The following is a 17020-nucleotide window of genomic DNA, read 5'->3' as shown; positions in this document are numbered from 1 at the left end:
AGTTACTTATGTAGAAACAATGTTGTCGTTGTTCCCAACTACATGCCACCAAGATGCCTGCTGTTGGGCGGCAGGGGTGAAGCTATATCTCTCAGCGGCACATACAACAGAGGCTGGATGTGCTATCTTTATATGTCACTATGTCCACATTAAAAGCAGTCACAGCCACTGTATTGCAGCTATACCCCCATATGCCTGGTATGGTCATGGGTAAGTTACAGCTTTCCATGCTCAGGTGCTGATATCACACAAGAAGTGCAGCTTCAAATAGCCAAAGACCTTAAGCTCATGTTAGCATTAAATACCCGGTACAGCTTCTTATGAACACATGCTGTCATCATAGACCAAGTGACACCCCCAAAATCTAAAACTTGACAGCCAATGCCATTATAATCCTCCTAATCCAGCTATAAGCATGGTATGCAGGTTACGGCCATTCCTGTCTTGGTGTTGCCATTATATGGCAAGTGAAGCCTCAAATGCCCAAGTGATGCCAACTTACGGCAGGTAATGACTCATTATTCAGATATGGTCATCATGTACACAATACATATTTACAGGCTCAAATGCAGACATCATAGTCCATGTGCATCACCAAATACCTATAGACAACTGTACCACCACAAGACCCACATGCCAGGCATTGCAACCATGTTCAAAGATAGCCACGCCCGTCACCTGCTAAGTAGTGGCCGTCATATGAAACATTTAACTCCTTTAATATACAGGCACTCATTTAGATAAACATCCAAGAATGCAGATGAACATGTGTTATAAATGAACATACCTCAGTAATGTGCAAGCACTTCAGCCCATAATGCTTGGAGCAATCCTGACATAGTCCATCACAAGATGGATCATGAAGTCTGGCAAACAGACTGCCATGCTTAAATGATGTTCAAAATAGTTTAGTTATTGTAAGGGTGCAGAAGAAGCAGCCTGGCACAAAAGTGGCATGTTTGGGTCTATTGATCACAAAAGCAAGAGAAAACCTCTCTGTCCCTATTACTAAGAGGGGTTTCCCTGCCTCAACTAAAGATAAAGAGTCTGCAAGGATGTCTGCCAAATCACAAGTGTCCACTGTCCTGTGTCAAGAAAACCTTACTTCCGTCCCTTACACTAGAAACTAAAGAATAAGGCATACAAAAAAGGTAGCAGGCACCCCTCTCTCGGAAGAACAAGGCATGATAACCTGTTCAGTGGTTATTAACCACATTGAGAGTTCGCAGCCATTGCTTTTTGCTCACTGTACCTTTCACAGATGGGAAATATCCATTTGCATATCAGTCTTTGTCCCGCCCACAAGGGCAGTCCAGCACCGAAATGCTATGGCAATTCCTCTCTGAACAAGAGTACCACCAGCAACCCCATACACGTGTTTCAGCCTTGTTGGGCATCATCAGTGAGGTGAAGCTGAGCCTCTCTAAGCGCAGTGAGCAGGGAGTCCACGTCTGGTTGCCCCCAGGTAACCTAGGGTGACCAACCCCAAGTTCCTTTCAAAAATACAAAAAAGGTAGCAGGCGCCCCTCTCTCGAAAGAACAAGGCATGATAACCTGTTCAGTGGTTATTAACAACATTGAGATTTCGCAGCCATTGCTTTTTGCTCACTGTACCTTTCACAGATGGGAAATATCCATTTATATTAAGAATAAGGCAGTACAGTTCCGGTACCAGGAGAATGACTCCCTTCTCCTTGGTTATGGTTTGTTGAAACAGTTCCCAAATCTTAGAACAGTGTCGTGTCTCAAACGTTGTCAGAGGGAATGGCTCCCTTCCGCTGATGATAAAGTTCCAAGCAATACTTTCTTGGTGGGTCAGGAGAACGTCTCCCTTCTCCTGATGTCCATTCTCAGATATCCCAGGAGAATGACTCTCTTCCGCAGGTCTTTGTGGCCTTACTGTCAGTCTGGGTTACCAGGAGAATGACTCCCTTCTGCTGGTCTTCGTTCCATTAGGCTTCATTTATTTATTTTATTTGGATTTATAAAGCGTCCAGCAGCCCTAAGGCATCGTGGCGCTGTTAACAGAAAATTCAAACTTAGTACATTTAGCGGCCATAGTTCATGGTTACAGGTAACGTGGCGCTATTATACATCATATTAAGCTTAGTACAGGTTAGCAGTCCGTGGTTCAGTGTTACAAGGAATTACTAGAGCAATTGGGCGGAGCGGCAAGCAGGGCAGTTGAGAGTTAGTTGAACAACCTTGTTTTCAGTGATTTCCTGAATGTGGAGAGGGATTGTTCGCTTCTTAGATTGGGCGGAAGCGAGTTCCATGCTTTGGGGGCTAGGAATTCAATGCTGGAACCACCAGCTTTCACTCTGTTAAATGTTGGGATTGAGAGTTGGTGTTGGTATTTGTTGCGTTTGGGCCTGTTGATTGGTGCTTGGTGTATTCTTTCTACTAGGTATGCTGGTGCGGTTTGGGTGATGCATCTGTGTGTGATTGTGAGGGCTTTGAACGTAATGCGTTCTTTGACTGGGAGCCAGTGTGCATCCCTTCTTGCCTGGGTGATGTGCTCTCTCTTGGCAATGCTGAGAGCAGCTCGGAGGGCATTATTTTGTGCTACTTGCAAGCAATGTATGTTATTAGAAGAGGTGCCGAGGAGCAGGATGTTGCAATGGTCTAGTTTTGAAAATATTGTGGCTCTGGCTATATTGAGTCAGTTCTTTTGTGATAGATATGGTTTTACTGCATTTATGGTTTTCGAGGTGAGAGCTGCGGCTGATGAGATGGCACTGACTTGTCTGTCCATGGAGAGCGTGGAGTCTAAATGTACCCCTAAAGTTTTCACAGAGGTTGCAGTTCTAATGATTGTGTCCTCGATGATGAAAGAGCTATATGTGTTGTCGAGTCTTTTTAGGGCTTTTTGGGGCCTACTAGTAGTATTTTGTTTTTTTCCCCATTTAGACATAGACCGTTTACTGCCATCCAAGCCTGGATGCGGGCGTATACGTCTTGGAGGGTTTTGAGGTCTTGGTTATATTTGCCTGTTAGGGGAATGAGAACTTGTGTGTCATCGGCATAGTTGGTGAAGGCTATGCCGAAGTCTTCTAGGTCACAGAATAATGGGAGGGTAAAGAGGTTGTAGAGCGTGGGGGGTGTGCATGAGCCTTGTGGGACACCGCATTCGATGGGTGACGGTAGGGAAGATGCTTGGTCAGAGAAAACTCTCATGGCTCGGCCATCCAGGAAGGAGGTGATCCATGCAGTGGCTTTGTGAGAGAAGTGGGCTGTGTCGGTGAGATGTTTACATAGGATCTTGTGGTCGACCAGGTCGAAGGCGGCCGAGAGGTCGAGGAGTAGGAGGAGTGAGGATTTGCCTTTATCCATGTTTTGGAGTAGTTGGTTCTTGAGGTCGAGTAAGGCAGATTCTGTGCCGTGGCGGGGGCGGAAACCTGATTGTCTTTTTCCAATGATGTTATGCTTTTCCAGGTAAGCTTGAATTTGTAGATAAGCAGCTTTGTCTAGAATTTTCAATAGAAATGGCACTGTGGTGATGGGGCGGTACTTGTTGGGCGAGTCTGGGTCGAGGGAGGGTTTTTTTAGTAGGGGTCGTACCCAAGCTTCCTTGAGGGTTGTTGGGACGGTGTTGGCTGCAAAGGATGCGTTGATGAACGAGGTGATGAAAGGGGCAAGTGTTGAAGCACAGTCTTTGATTAAGTTAGCTGGGCATTTGTCTCCTTTACATATTGATGGTTTGATGTGCTTCATGATGTGGAGCACTTCGGGGGTGGTTACTTCTCTGAAGGGGAAGGTGTTGGGGGGTTTGCCACAGTTGTGTCCGACTAGCTTGTACACCCACAACATGAAACCCTGCGTGTTGGAAGGGTCCGCAACCCCAGCTTCTCCTCTTCCTTGATCTGGCCCGCTTGGTTCACTCTCCTGCCAAGTACTGCTACAAGGAAGATGACTTGTACTACTTTCTTGCTTTGGGTCCCAGAACCTGGCTTCTCTCCTTCTTTGGCTGTCAGTGGGTTTTACCCTGCCACTGTTGTGAGGGACTCTCCCTCTCAAGTTCTCCTTATGGTTCTTAGGGTCCTTGACCCTTCCTTGGTGGTCAACGGGCTTAGTTCTACGATTTTAATGAGGAGGGGATGGTTTGTAGGCTTTCTGCCCCTGCCGTGCAACATAGCAAAAGGGCCAAGGGACAACTGCATGCGTCCTCTTGGTAAGCCGCCCCACATCCTCTGTGGGTCTTTTGTGCCACCCGTTACCTTGTTGGGGATTTCGGCATGTGGCTGGGGCTTCCAGGGATGACAAGTATTTAGTTTGGCTTTTCCGGAGTCCTGCTTTCCCTGTGGCTGTGCGACAGCGTTCCCGGCTGCCGTCCATGTTCCAGCCTTCTCTCGACACTGCTGGGCACCGGTCTGCTCCTGCAGACATGCTAATCATCAGACCTGGCAGACTTCCAGTGTCCTTGGAGCTTGCTCCCTCCGGATCAGCGACACAGGTTAATTTCTCCCACTTTTGGTGCGCAACACACCTGCAGTTTTTCGCGGCTGCCCGAGACCAAGTTTTTAGCCCATTGTCCATTTTTATACAATGTTGCCAGAGTGTCTGGAACCCTGAGAGAAGAAAAGAGACAATAAAAGAGAAAAAACGTGCTTGGCAGCGAAGCAAACCAAACAGTGTAAAGTATTGCGAGTCTCAGACTCGAACCCACATGAGCGATTGAGATATCCAGTAACTTAAGATAAGAGGAAGTCTAGGGGAAAGGAGCACAACCCACGCATTTGGAACCGTGCATTTTGCAACACTTTGCATCACTTTTTACTCCCAGCAAAACTGAGAACTTTTTTGTTGTTGGAAAACACAAAGAACACTTTTTACTTTGAAAAGAGATCAGCCTGGCACAGTTATCGTAGATTAATAGTGTTAGGAACAGGAGTAGGGTTTTGGTAAACGACAGTGACAGACTTTTTAATTTCAGACTTACTGAACATTTCACTAATTTCTTTTGTAGCAGGGAAACCCCTCTTAGCATTAAGAATAGAGAGGCATTTTTCCAACCCTCTTATTATTAATAAAAGTCTATATCCAAAACATTCCACCATTATGTCCCGAGCCTTACTTCTGCACCCCTAAACCAAGCAGAGTAAGGAAGGGCATGAAACATTTAGGTGGTTCTGTTTTGGTTAAGTGTGGAGGTATTTGGAGCAAGGAGAGCATGGCGGTTTTCAAGAGAATTAGAATTGGTAACTGTGTTTTATGTAATGGAAGGGAGAGAGGTGTTAGGATTGTGTGTAATCTTCTTCATGAATGTGTGTCATATTGGATGTAGGAAGTAGAACTTAGAATGAGAATGTGGAGAAGAAGGAATGTGGATTCAAGAAGTGGAACGTTGGTCAGTTGATGTAAAGAAGAGGGAGAGGGAGGTAGTTGCTCAGAGAGTTGCATTTCTCTTTCTTCTACCAGAAATAAAGGGAAGTTGGCAACATTTCCAGAGTGCGCTGGTGTATGTGGAGGTTCCACATAACAATGTCACCATCATACTGCGCGTGTATTTGAATATGGGGCATATGGTGTCAGGTTCCCTGCTAGACACAATGCACAATAGCTCTGGAGAGCCTTTTGTAAAGAATTGGGGGTAGAGGTGAGTTAACTTCTGTTTATCATCCAGATACTAATGGCCAAGTGGAATGGGTCAATCAAGAATTCGAAAAATATTTCAGATGTTATTCGAAGGCTGGAAAACGTTGGGTAGACTTGATTTGGGTGGTAGAATGTCCTAATAATAACTCAGAGAAAGATTCAACTTCCATGTGTCCATTCTTTTGTAGCCAAAGTTGTCATCCACATTGTTTGAGGGAGCAGGTTAGAGAAGAAGCAGACAGGTCAGCTGTAGAACAGAGGTTACAGGCTATGAGAGAACATCTAGAGAGTGGCAGTGAAGGTGTTTCAACAGAGTAAGGCGAGATACAAAATGTTTGCTGATGAGAAGCAGAAATCAAGTCGAAATTATAACACTGTAGATTGGGTCTGGTTATCCACTACGCACTTGAGAATCAAGGGAAAGAGTACATTTAAGTCCACGTTTTGTGGACCCCTTTGAGGAAGGTTACAGGGAGGCTTCAATATTTTTATTAATTGAAAGGATATGCTCCCGAAGAAAGTAATTGGGAAGTAGCTTCTGATTTACATGCCCCACGATTGATAGCTACATTTCACAGAAGACATCTAAATAAGCCTGGCCCTGAGCCGGACCTTGGAGAGTGGGTACTGTCAGGTTCCGTGCTAGACACCACACACAATAGGTGGGATTGAGGATTAGGGTATCTGCAAACCATTTTAAATTTTGTAACAACTGTTTTATATTGTAGTTTGTCTAAATTTGGTTTCGCTCTTTAAGTGTGCTGTGCAGAATCAGGGAATGATCCCAAGTTAAGATGGACCTGTGTCCTGATTGGATGAAGGAAGGACAAAGGGCAGTTGCTGGAAGTTCTAAACTGCCTTTCATTAGTTTATGTCCCGCTTGTAGTTCTGTCTTATTTACTCTCCAGTTTTTTAGGCCTTGGACTAGGAAATATTGTTGTAACTCAGCACTAAGGAAAGAGAAGAGACTTTCAAGACTTTAAAAAACCAAGAAGTACCAGAGAAGGCACAGCTCAGAACAAGAAGCTAAGTAAAGATTCAGTTTTCCACATTACATGTAAATAGTTTATTCTGTGGCTGCAGTTTAATTTAAAATGTTAACTCTGAATTTATTACCATTTGCGAGCGTGTTAAGAAGAAGAGGAAAGGCTTCAGAAACCTTTTTTGCCAAGTCGTTATGAGCTCAGCATTGAATTAGAGGAAAGAACCTCTTGTGTGTGCTCACGTGTAGTTCTGGTGAAGACAGTTTCCTAGGAACCCCAGTGGTGTTGTTTTCCTCATTGTTCGGTTTGGTTCCAACGGGTAGCGCAGTGACCACAGTGAATGTTTTTCAGAGTGAGCGGCTATGGAGCGCACGTGCAACACAGTAGTTACAAATAATTTGAGAGTGTGCAGCGACAGGAGCGCGAATTGTGAAAACCAGGGAAGAGTCATTTCTGAACGCCCCGGGAGCCCAATGACTGCATGTCATAAGGAGGCAATTTTTCTGGCATGGCAACGCAGTGACAGAGAATCTGAGGAAGCACTCGCTGAACATGAAGGAAATTAAGTTTACTTGAAGAAACCTTTCTGGGCTGTGCATTTAGGGTAAACACTTTGCCTGAAAGTAAAGCAAGACCATTTTTTAAGTAAAATAATTCTTAGTTATTAACAAAGTAGGTTCAGGTAGATGGGTAAAGCACAAGGCAATAAGTGGGTTGTATATAAAGCAGAGCATCAGTGTTTTTAGTTTGTGAAAAGAATATACATCCTTTCAATTCAGATTCAAAGACCACAAGAAGATTCAAGGAAGTGGAGAGTAGATGCAGTAATGTCAAGCAAACACCTGATCTGAGAAGCAAAAGTTAACCAGGATTCAGAGAGGCCCAACATGCACATTTCCTTGAACATCCCTCTGTGCACCAAGTAGAGGGAACACCAATATTGACTACATAACTGGAGGACAGGAGCGGATCGGGTCCAGTGTGAAAGTTGTTTCTTACCTTGTTCTTCTTTCTCGCAAGTCTCCACCAGTTATGAAGAACCAAAATCTGAGCTTTTTTATTTTATCCACTTCCCCTTTCCCTCGGGGGGTGTACCGGGATGAGCTAAACCTAGTTGAGAGAGAGACGCCATTATGCGTCTGTAGGGGTTCAGCCGTTTCACGGGCGTTTGAAGACAAGGCCTGACACATGGTTAGGCACTGCATGAGGTGCTGTGTTTCTAACAGGACTTGAAAGGACAATAAGATAAGGCTGCTGTGTTTACAACTGCTTTTGTAAGTTTCTCATTTTATTAATTATTAGTGTTTGTGCATGCTGCAACATATGCACATGCTCTGAGCACAGCCAACGAATCAGAGTCCAACACATTGATAAATCCTGCTATGATTGGGGCTCATTTAAAATCTTCACATCAGTCACTCTCACATTAAAATATTTGTAATCATGAGCCATATATACTCATTTGGAAAGTCTCAGGATTTGGATTTGAGGGTAAAATTGCTGCAGCATCTGTTACTTAATTGGGGGATACAGAATTTTAGAATATTAGGGACTGAGAGCGGAAGTGGTGCAGAGACATCCATAGAAAATATACATATATATAAATATTATAGGGTGGCGGTTGTTAAGATGAGCTGGAGTTACCTAGGAAATCAATAAAAACTTCATCGCTGAATGGACCATACCATACCATTCCATTGTGAAAATGTGCAACTCCACAGGTGCTTCTGTGATTAAACACTCGTGGGGACGTGAAAGAGGTGGAGTAGGTTTCTTTTTTGAGCTTCCGAAGCAGTACTTTGAGAACTGATTGTTTGATTCAAAAGTGCTTCACATCCAGGAGTAACAAAGAGGGTGCGCGATGCGTGCCCGCTTACCTGAATTTCTTGTAGAGAAAATGCTCCATCATCTGCTCGCGCTTCCCTATGGGGCAAACAAAAGAAATACGTTAGGATGTCCCCCATGTACGGACTTATAAATCAATTGTTTACTCTCCAATTTGTTCTATGTCTCCCAATCTCTCATTCTTTTTCATAGATCCCGTGGTTTTTCCTCTGTGTAGCATCTATGACATGTCAAGTGAGAAGGGGTTGTGAATGCAGCATTCCAGACTATGCGTCTCATTACAGATTTTGTGGGAATTCAGCAGAAAGCCTGTCAAACTACTGCCAAACCCATCTACTGTTACCTCCACTTTGTCCTGTGGGTTTACCACAGGATTACAAGTGGTGCTAGGGTAGTGATAACCCCCATTTTTGTAGTCCATAGGACTCCATGGAGATTATGGCTGAATTGCAGCCAGTAATAATTCTGTCGTGGTAATTCCACCGATATTAGGCCTTTAAATTGCATATTTACCTCCAGCATGATGCCAGAGGACATTCCTCCACTTCAAGGTCAAACTTGTAGTTGAGTGGTGGAGTATAAATGGTGCCAATTCTGTTCCTGCCAAAGAAAGTGGCGATGATGGAATTACCACCATTTTTTTCCCACACCGCTGACATTGTAATGTAATGTAATGTAATGAGAAAGTGAGGGTCAGGAACTTTGTGGAGCCGCGTGTGATTTTCTTGTTAAATGTTAAAGGTATTTGTACTGTGCACCATCACCAACGGAGTTGGTCCCCAGGCGCTCTGGCGAATCTGCAAACGAGAAGGTGGGATGGGTTAGTAAGGTGAAGAGGGAGTAGGATAGTGAGAGGAGTGGTGTTCTGTTGGCAGCTTCAACTCGGTACACAACGGGTGCTGAGCTTTCGTGCGTGTATTGGATCAATGTCAGTCCTCATGTGCTGTTGGTGCGGCTTATATTTTGTTGCAGTGTGATGAAGTGTGTCAGGCTTGTTGTGCGAGAGATGGTTGTGTGAGTTTTAGGATTGAGATAAGTAGTTGTTATGCTTTATGAGTGAGATAAGATTGTTCTGCTGAGTCACTGCGACTGGGGTCAGACAGGCTTCCTACATCCATCTGAAGGACAGTGTATTACGGCCTGAACTACGGTGGGTGGCAGTCCAAGCACATACCTTTCTAGGAGCTGGGATGGCCTGTAACCTTGAGGGATGCAATGGACACGGACCTGCACTGTACTATGTAAGAACCCAGTGAAGATAATGTGTCGCATGGAACGTCAATTCACCAAAATGTTAGGAGCAATGGAAGTGCCATCCCACACAATCTCATCACGCAAGTGACGCCACATAACCTCTGACCATGATGACATCATAGGAAGTGACATCACGAGTATTAGGCCCCAATGACATCACAGATAATAATGCTGATGATGTAAGTACATTTTAAATAAGCTGAAGAGGAGTGAAATAAGAAGTAGTTTTTAAAGCAGACAAAATTCTAGGTTAGTAATTTTTAAATATGGTGCTGCCTTAATTATATTATAATGTGAATGTTTGATTGGATTGAAAGTACTGTAATCATTTTTTAATAATATAATATACAATGAACCATACACCAATGTACCGCCTAACAAAATACACTGCACCCCTATCAACGTGCACTCACTGGCAAGAGACACAACAGAAATCCATGCCTTCCTAAGTGAACCTGGCAGCAATGCTCTGCACCTGCATGGCTATCTAATGAGTACAAAGTAGGTGACCTTTTGTTCTGTGCCCAGGTGCCAGAGACACATGGGGCCTCATTCCGAGGCTGCCGCAAAGGGATTACGGGCACTGGTAAGGACACCGGTGCTGGTAATCCCTTTGCGCCCTGCTACGCGGTCCCTTTGTGGGCCCCGCTAAGGCTGCCTGGTTTTACCAGGCGGCCTTAGCGGGAGCCGCAAAGGGTCCATGGAGCAAATAACGGTACTGCAATTTGCGGTACCGTTATTTGCACCTTCCCCATTCCCATTTGAGCCCTTTGGGGGCTCAAATGGGAATGGGGAATGGTATTTTCAATGGGGACTTACCGGTCCCGCAAAGGTCCAAATAGACCGGTAAGTCCCCATTGAATGAGGCCGGACTCGGTACCGTTATTGGAGGCAGCCATGGCGCTATTAGCTATTAGCGCCATGGCTGCCTCCAATCTCGGAATGAGGCCCATTCTGTGTGAACGGTAAGAAAGGTAACTAATATCAGGATATTTCTGTGTTAAAAAGTAACAGGTGGGCCCAGGAGTCTAACATGTCCATCACACCATCTAAGGGTAGACCAGCTAATGGCAGGGCACTGGGGGTACTTATAACTGGCCTGGAGCGCCACAGAGGTATCACTACTCATCTGGGGCCAATACGAATAATAGTGTATTTTCCCCTTTCTTTAGCCATGTTGCTGGAGCAGGCAGAACATCACCTGGCGGCATGTTAGACCCCATCAGCTGCCTTTGACACCCTGGACTTCCACCCTATTCTCAATGGATTCTCGTGTTGGTCAGAGTGTCCGCACGAGCCCTAACATGGTTTGCCTCCTTTTTGACTGGCAGATCCATCTGCGTTACTTAAAATTATTTTTTGTAACACCTAATTGTCCTGATTCTTGTGGGGTTGCTTCCCTGTCTCTGCGCATTCTTGATGGTTATGCTCAACCCCTTCAAGACCTGGATCTGGGAGCAGGTGTTCATTTCTGTGCTGACAACGCATAATTGCATTTGCAGCCATCACAAGACATTTCAGTTGAGAACAGACTCTCACCTGCCTTGGATGCCATTAAAACCTGCTTTGTATGAGAACCCTGAAGGTGTCTCACCCGCTGGTCCCGGAAATATGTCATCCAGGTGGCCAGGACACGGCCATCGCTATTGGATCCAGTTCCTGGGGGTGGACCAGTGCAGAGGATCACCAAGATGGGGGGGGGTCTTCTGAGAGTAGAAGTGGGACACTGACGGGTGAGATGCTGTATCCCCTTCCTTATAACACCTTTTCCCCACCATACCCCGTACAAGCTGTACCCCCCTTTCCGACATGAACACTTTCTTAAACCGTGAAAGACAACGTGAAACCAGAACTGTTTACCTGACATGTCCCAACATAAGGGTCAGGCAGAGTCAGGCAATTGACAACTACACACATCTAACGGCTCTTTCCCTTCCCCACAGGGATAAAAGGTGGAGCACTAGAGCACAATTTGAGCAAGGGCAAACGCACGAGGAACCAGCTATTCAGGACGGCAGTTCAAATGGAGAAGAAAGGCTGCAAGACCGTAAAGGCCGACAAGGAGGGAAAGGCACTTGCCCTTTTCGACCAAGTCCTGCAAAGTCTCAGTGAAAGGAATCATAAGACCGGGAACTACAGCTGAAGTGTGGTGTAACAGATGTCATTGGTGGGCGGGACTTCCCTGCACTGATAACCAAGACAGGGAAAAGTGCTTACTACCGTGGTACCGTCCTTGACTCCAGAGACAAGAACAAACAAGGAGTTCAGCACAGCCAGTGAGTCGGAGGGGTAAACCGAACAGTGTGGAGCAAAGTTTGCAAACAGCAACATGATATGAACAAAGAACTTGTGTGCTACTGAACTTTTAAAACCAAGGGAAAGACCAGCTGCAGAGTGGTCCGGCGCCACATGGGCGCTCATTTAAAAGACTCAGGTGGGTCCCCTTTTCTTATGAACATTTAAGCATCAAGAGGCCATAGGAAAGGCCGGCAAGAGAGATAAGGTGGGCATACAGGGGTCGAGCCAAATCCCTTGTACAATCGAAAGTTCTTAACCCATTACCAAAGTTTTGATATTGTGAAAAGGGCATTTGCACCCAGCTGAGGGAAACGCTGTGCGAACAGTGAATGTGTGAAACCTGACTGGGGGCTATGACAAAGCCTGACTGGGAGCTAAGGTGAAGCCTGACTGGAGGCTAAGAGAAAGCCTGACGGGGCTAAGAGAAAGCCTGACTGGGTCCTTGGAAAAGCTAAGGGAAGTGAACCTGCAAGGTGTTACAACTAAGTGGACTGTGTTAAACTGGAAAAGTGTACCCGGCTGAAGGATGACGCGAATGAGAGCAAACTGTAACACCCCATAAACATTGTGTCGACAAGTGTGAACCCGGCTGAGGGATGTCCACAGTGAATGGTTGTTCAAAAAGACATTGGGCCTCATTACAAGTTTGCCGGTCCAGAAACAAGGGTGCCGGTAAGCTCACCAACACCCTTGTTTCTGGACCAGCAAACTAGGAGTCTGCCTTCCAGAGTTGCTGTGCCCAACAGGTCTGACTCTCCTGGGCACAGCGGCCACGGTAGGCAGACTGGTCACGGAAGCGCTGGCAGTGTTAAAAACATTGCTGTTGCTTCCAGTTTCCCACTACCATAGAGTCCTTATGGACTCTATGGAAATGGGGTCTTACATTTTACCATTGCCTGACTTCCGGGGGGGCCACCCGACTTGTAATCTCCAGGTGGCACTGGGAAGTCAGACGCCAGTAGAATTTTACGAGTCTGGCAGCAATCCATCAGTAGCACTGGCAGGGTTACTGCTGGACTCTTAATGAGGTCCGTTGAGACTCTTGAATGTTACAAGTTGATGATATATTGAACGAAAGGCCGTAGTGAACCCGACTGAGCAAGGCTAACATTGCAAAAGGATCGGAGCCCGGTTGAGGGGGATCCACAGGTGAAGGGAAATCTGAAAGGAACTTTTGTTTTGTTGTTTATAGCACATCTGGTCCCCTGAGGCAAGAGACCTAGTGTAAAAGAGACTTGGCCACAGAAGGCCCTGATATTTTGGAAACTAACTGTAAGCTTGTGCTGGCGAAGCCCAGGGCTGTGCTTAAGAGTCCCGCCTTGTTCTGTGCTAAAAACGTGGGGAAGGGAGACCCCAGATATACCATCCCGATTTACCATTTTGTGAACACTTTTCTTTTCTGATGAACATTATTCCACACTATTTTGTAACTTGGTGGTAAGGATCGGCAATGTTTTACTTTTGTATAGACCCTTTTTATTTGACAAGATGCCGCTAGGACTGCCTTATTATTATTTGATGGTCGTAGCTTGCTACCATCTTAGATTTAGGTTTAGATTAGGCGTTTTTCTCACCCATTTATAAAGTTTAATAAACACCCTTCAAATGTGATCACTTGTGTCTGTCTTTACTGTTGCCACCATGAGCTCCTTACAATGGATTGCAATTAGTTGAGTCTACTCTCCTGAACATCCGTAAAGATCTGCTCTCCATTCTGGACTCTAACATTCTCTCTGTCCTCATCCTACTCAATCTCTCTTCTGCCTTCAACACGGTCAACCATACCATCCTGCTCAACCATCTCTACGTTAACCTGGTTATCACTGATCAGGCTCTGGCCTGGCTGACCTCTTTCCTCTCTGATCGACCCTCCCAGGTCCAACTTGGGTCCTTTCTATCATCTATCTTCCTCTCTACCTGTGGTGTTCCCAGGGGTCTAACCTCTCGCCCTGGCTTTTCAACCAATACCTGGCAACTCTCGCCCACTGCATTGCCATTTTCTGCTCAAATTTCCAGTGCTACGCTGACGGCACACAACTCATTTTCAGGCTTCCCTCTGACACCTCCTCTTCCTCTCTCATCTCTGATTGCCTAATTGCCATTCAAGATTGGTGTGCCGCCAATGATCTCTGACTAAATGGTAGCAAGACGGAGATCCTCCTCATTGGCACACCTTCACCATCCTTGCCCCTCACTCTCTGGCCGGCTTCCCTTGGCCCTCCTCCTACCCCTACTTGCGAGGATAAGAATCTCAGGGTCATCTTTGACTCCACACTTTCCTTCTCCGCCCACATCTCTGAGGTCTCTAAAAGGTCATACTTCTTCATACCTCTGCAGGGGAACTCTGCATTTCCTCTCCTTCCCCCAGAAGCTCACTGTCTCCCAGGCTCTGGCGCTCTCTAGGTTGGACTATTGTAACAGCCTTTTTATAAATCTACCTCCCTCTACTCTCCGCCCTCTGCAACTAATCCAGAACAGGACTGCAAGACTTGTCCTTGACCTCAAGCCCTGGGATTGTATCTCTGCAGCTCTGATATCCCTCCATTGGCTCCCAGTGGACGCAAGGATTAAATTCAAAACCCTCTGCATTGTCCACAAAGCTTTCTGGGGCCTGGGTCCAAAATACCTTCAGCTATCCCTCCGCAAATACCTCCCCTCTCAAGCTCTTCGCTCCTCTTCCTGTACCTCCTTCAGGCTCAGTTGTTTTTCAAAGAAACAAGCTTGGGGTAGATCGCTGTCTTCGGCTGGGGCCTCCCTCTGGAACAGCCTCCCTGCCACTCTAAAACTTGAGGAGAACCATCTGTGGTTCTGGAAGCACCTCAAGACCTTCCTCTATGCTTCTGCCTTTGCTCCCCTTCTCCCCTGCTGATCTGCTCTCTCTTGGCAAAGTGCTCCTGGCCACCCACTGTCCCCTGGGCCCAGGTACCTGCTCACCCTGCCACCCCCCTGCACTGCCTCCTGGCCACACCTTGCACTGTGGACTGTATCTGTACCCATACAGTCCACCCACCCCACCCCCCCATTTTTTTCTTCTTTTTCTGCACTTATCAGACTTACTCAGTTCTGCTGCTGTAAACACAGCACTTGCCACTTGCTGGCTGCACTACCACTGTTTATTGCCTCCATGATCTATTTATTTGTATTTATTATTATTTATCTGTTTCTCCTCTGCTCCGCACATTCCACTTCTCCCCTTGCATGCACTTTCCCCCTTTCCTTTTCCCCAGCACTTGTGCATTCTCAAAGTCACTTGGCCTAGTAAGATCGTTGTTGTGTTGTGTTCTCCCCTGTTCCTCTCCCTTGCCTTGTCGCGCTCTGAAACACTTGTGTACGAGCGCGATAGAAATATAATATCATATCATATCTATAGACTGCAAAAATGTAATTAATTATCTTGGCCACTTCAGTTGTTCTAGAATATAAAAGTCGTCATCTCCATTTAACCTTCAAAATACCCTGCTTCCTAATCTCAGTAGGATGAAAACTTTGTGGCTGTTTTTATACCCGTCTATGGATATTTCAGCACACAGCAGCTCATTAATTTACGCTTGTAATGTGCTTCCTTCTTCTAGAACATCATCCGGGTCATTGTTCTAGGGCATTTACTGGGTCTAAATTAGAGGACAGCGGCTCCCTTCTAGCATGCAATGTAGGGACATCAGGCTTTACACGCTCATGTCACTGCGCAGTCATGAGTGAATGGGGCGAGCGCCTATATCTCACCTATTCTGTAAACTCTTCTCTGGCTTCCACTACAAGCAAGAACCAGCTGGACAATTCCTTCCCCTACACATGGATGTCTATATAGGTCCAGACCAGCATCTCTAGATTTGCCAGTAGCCTCAGATCACCCAAATGCACATAGTACGTCCTCCTGCACCCATCTAATAAGAAGGAGCAATCCCGCCAGGCTGAAAGACATCCTCTAGTGAAGAGACATGTATTGACACAACATAGCTTTTGACTGGATTTCCTGGTATTTGTACTATTATGCTACATATGTTAATACTGATATTCAGAAGTTAGTGTACACAAAATGGTACACATGTAATACATACTTGCAGATCCTATGGTACAAGGATGGAAAACAAAACTTACCATTTCTTTTTTTATAAAAAAGTGTTTGTGTGACATACAGACTAGCACATGCATCAAGACTGCTACACAGTGTCACTGGCTTTGTTAGGGTAGAGTGTTCTGCCCATCAACCTGGTTAATAACTCTAGAGTCTGGGGGGCAATGCTAATGGAGTCCTGTGGGACTCCACGGGAATGGGGACTTACAAAATCCGCAGTCTGACTTCATGGACTTGTAATGTTCCGGTGGCACTGGGAAGTCAGGAATTGGATTTGGTTTTACAAGGACCGTGGCAACCCGCCGGTAGAACCGGCGGGTTACCACCGTCCTTGTAATGAGGCCCCTATATGTTTTGAAAAGGATTTAACCATTTATTCCAGAGATTGAGCATGCAGGTTTAGTTAGGCCTTCTCGCTAATCAAATCCATATTCTACAAAAGGCTCAAAACACAGGCGTTAGACTCATATTCAAATTGTCTAAATTTGCCCACGTCTCTGACTATCACCATTCTCTGTATTGGTTACCTGTGCACAAACGTGTCCAATTTAAGATTTTGTGCACTGTTTTTAACTATCCATGGGCTGTCCCACCCTTGCTTAACTAATAAAATATATCGATATTCTCCCATTTGATCTCTACGTTCTACAAGACAGACCTGTTAGTTGTCCCCTGTGCCAGATTTCTGTTCAGAGGTGACAGAAGATATTTGGTTGCCGGTCCCACCCTTTGAAATGCTCTTCCTGTTCGAGTCCGAAGTAGCTCCACTCTCTAATCTTTTCGCAGAGATTTAAAAACACATCTGTTTGGGTAACTTCATCCTTCATCAATTTGCCATTCAGCACAAGAAATAGTCCATCTGTGCCGAGGTGCGGTTCCAACTGACCGGAGTGCGTTACAAATGCCAACTAACATAACAAAGAGCATAACACTTATGAAAATGTGACATCATTGAGTGTAGGAACAGGGC

The 17020-nt window shown here is 45.6% G+C and overlaps 1 protein-coding gene across 2 annotated transcripts in view; it reads right to left on the bottom strand.

The window, feature by feature from the left end:
• The window catches only part of SPAG8 (sperm associated antigen 8), a 419928-nt gene that overhangs the window by 127141 nt on the left and 275767 nt on the right, over positions 1-17020 (bottom strand). For both annotated transcript variants that reach the window (XM_069626773.1, XM_069626774.1), the window contains exon 4: positions 8456-8501. In XM_069626773.1, coding sequence (XP_069482874.1) covers positions 8456-8501 — 46 coding nt within the window. The remainder of the gene's footprint in view (positions 1-8455; positions 8502-17020) is intronic.

This window comes from Ambystoma mexicanum, chromosome 6p (assembly GCF_040938575.1).
Source record: "Ambystoma mexicanum isolate Mex_15411 chromosome 6p, UKY_AmexF1_1, whole genome shotgun sequence".
NCBI classification, from domain to species: domain Eukaryota; kingdom Metazoa; phylum Chordata; class Amphibia; order Caudata; family Ambystomatidae; genus Ambystoma; species Ambystoma mexicanum.
Note: the sequence above shows the minus strand (reverse complement) of the source record. Positions and strands in the feature narration are given on the sequence as shown.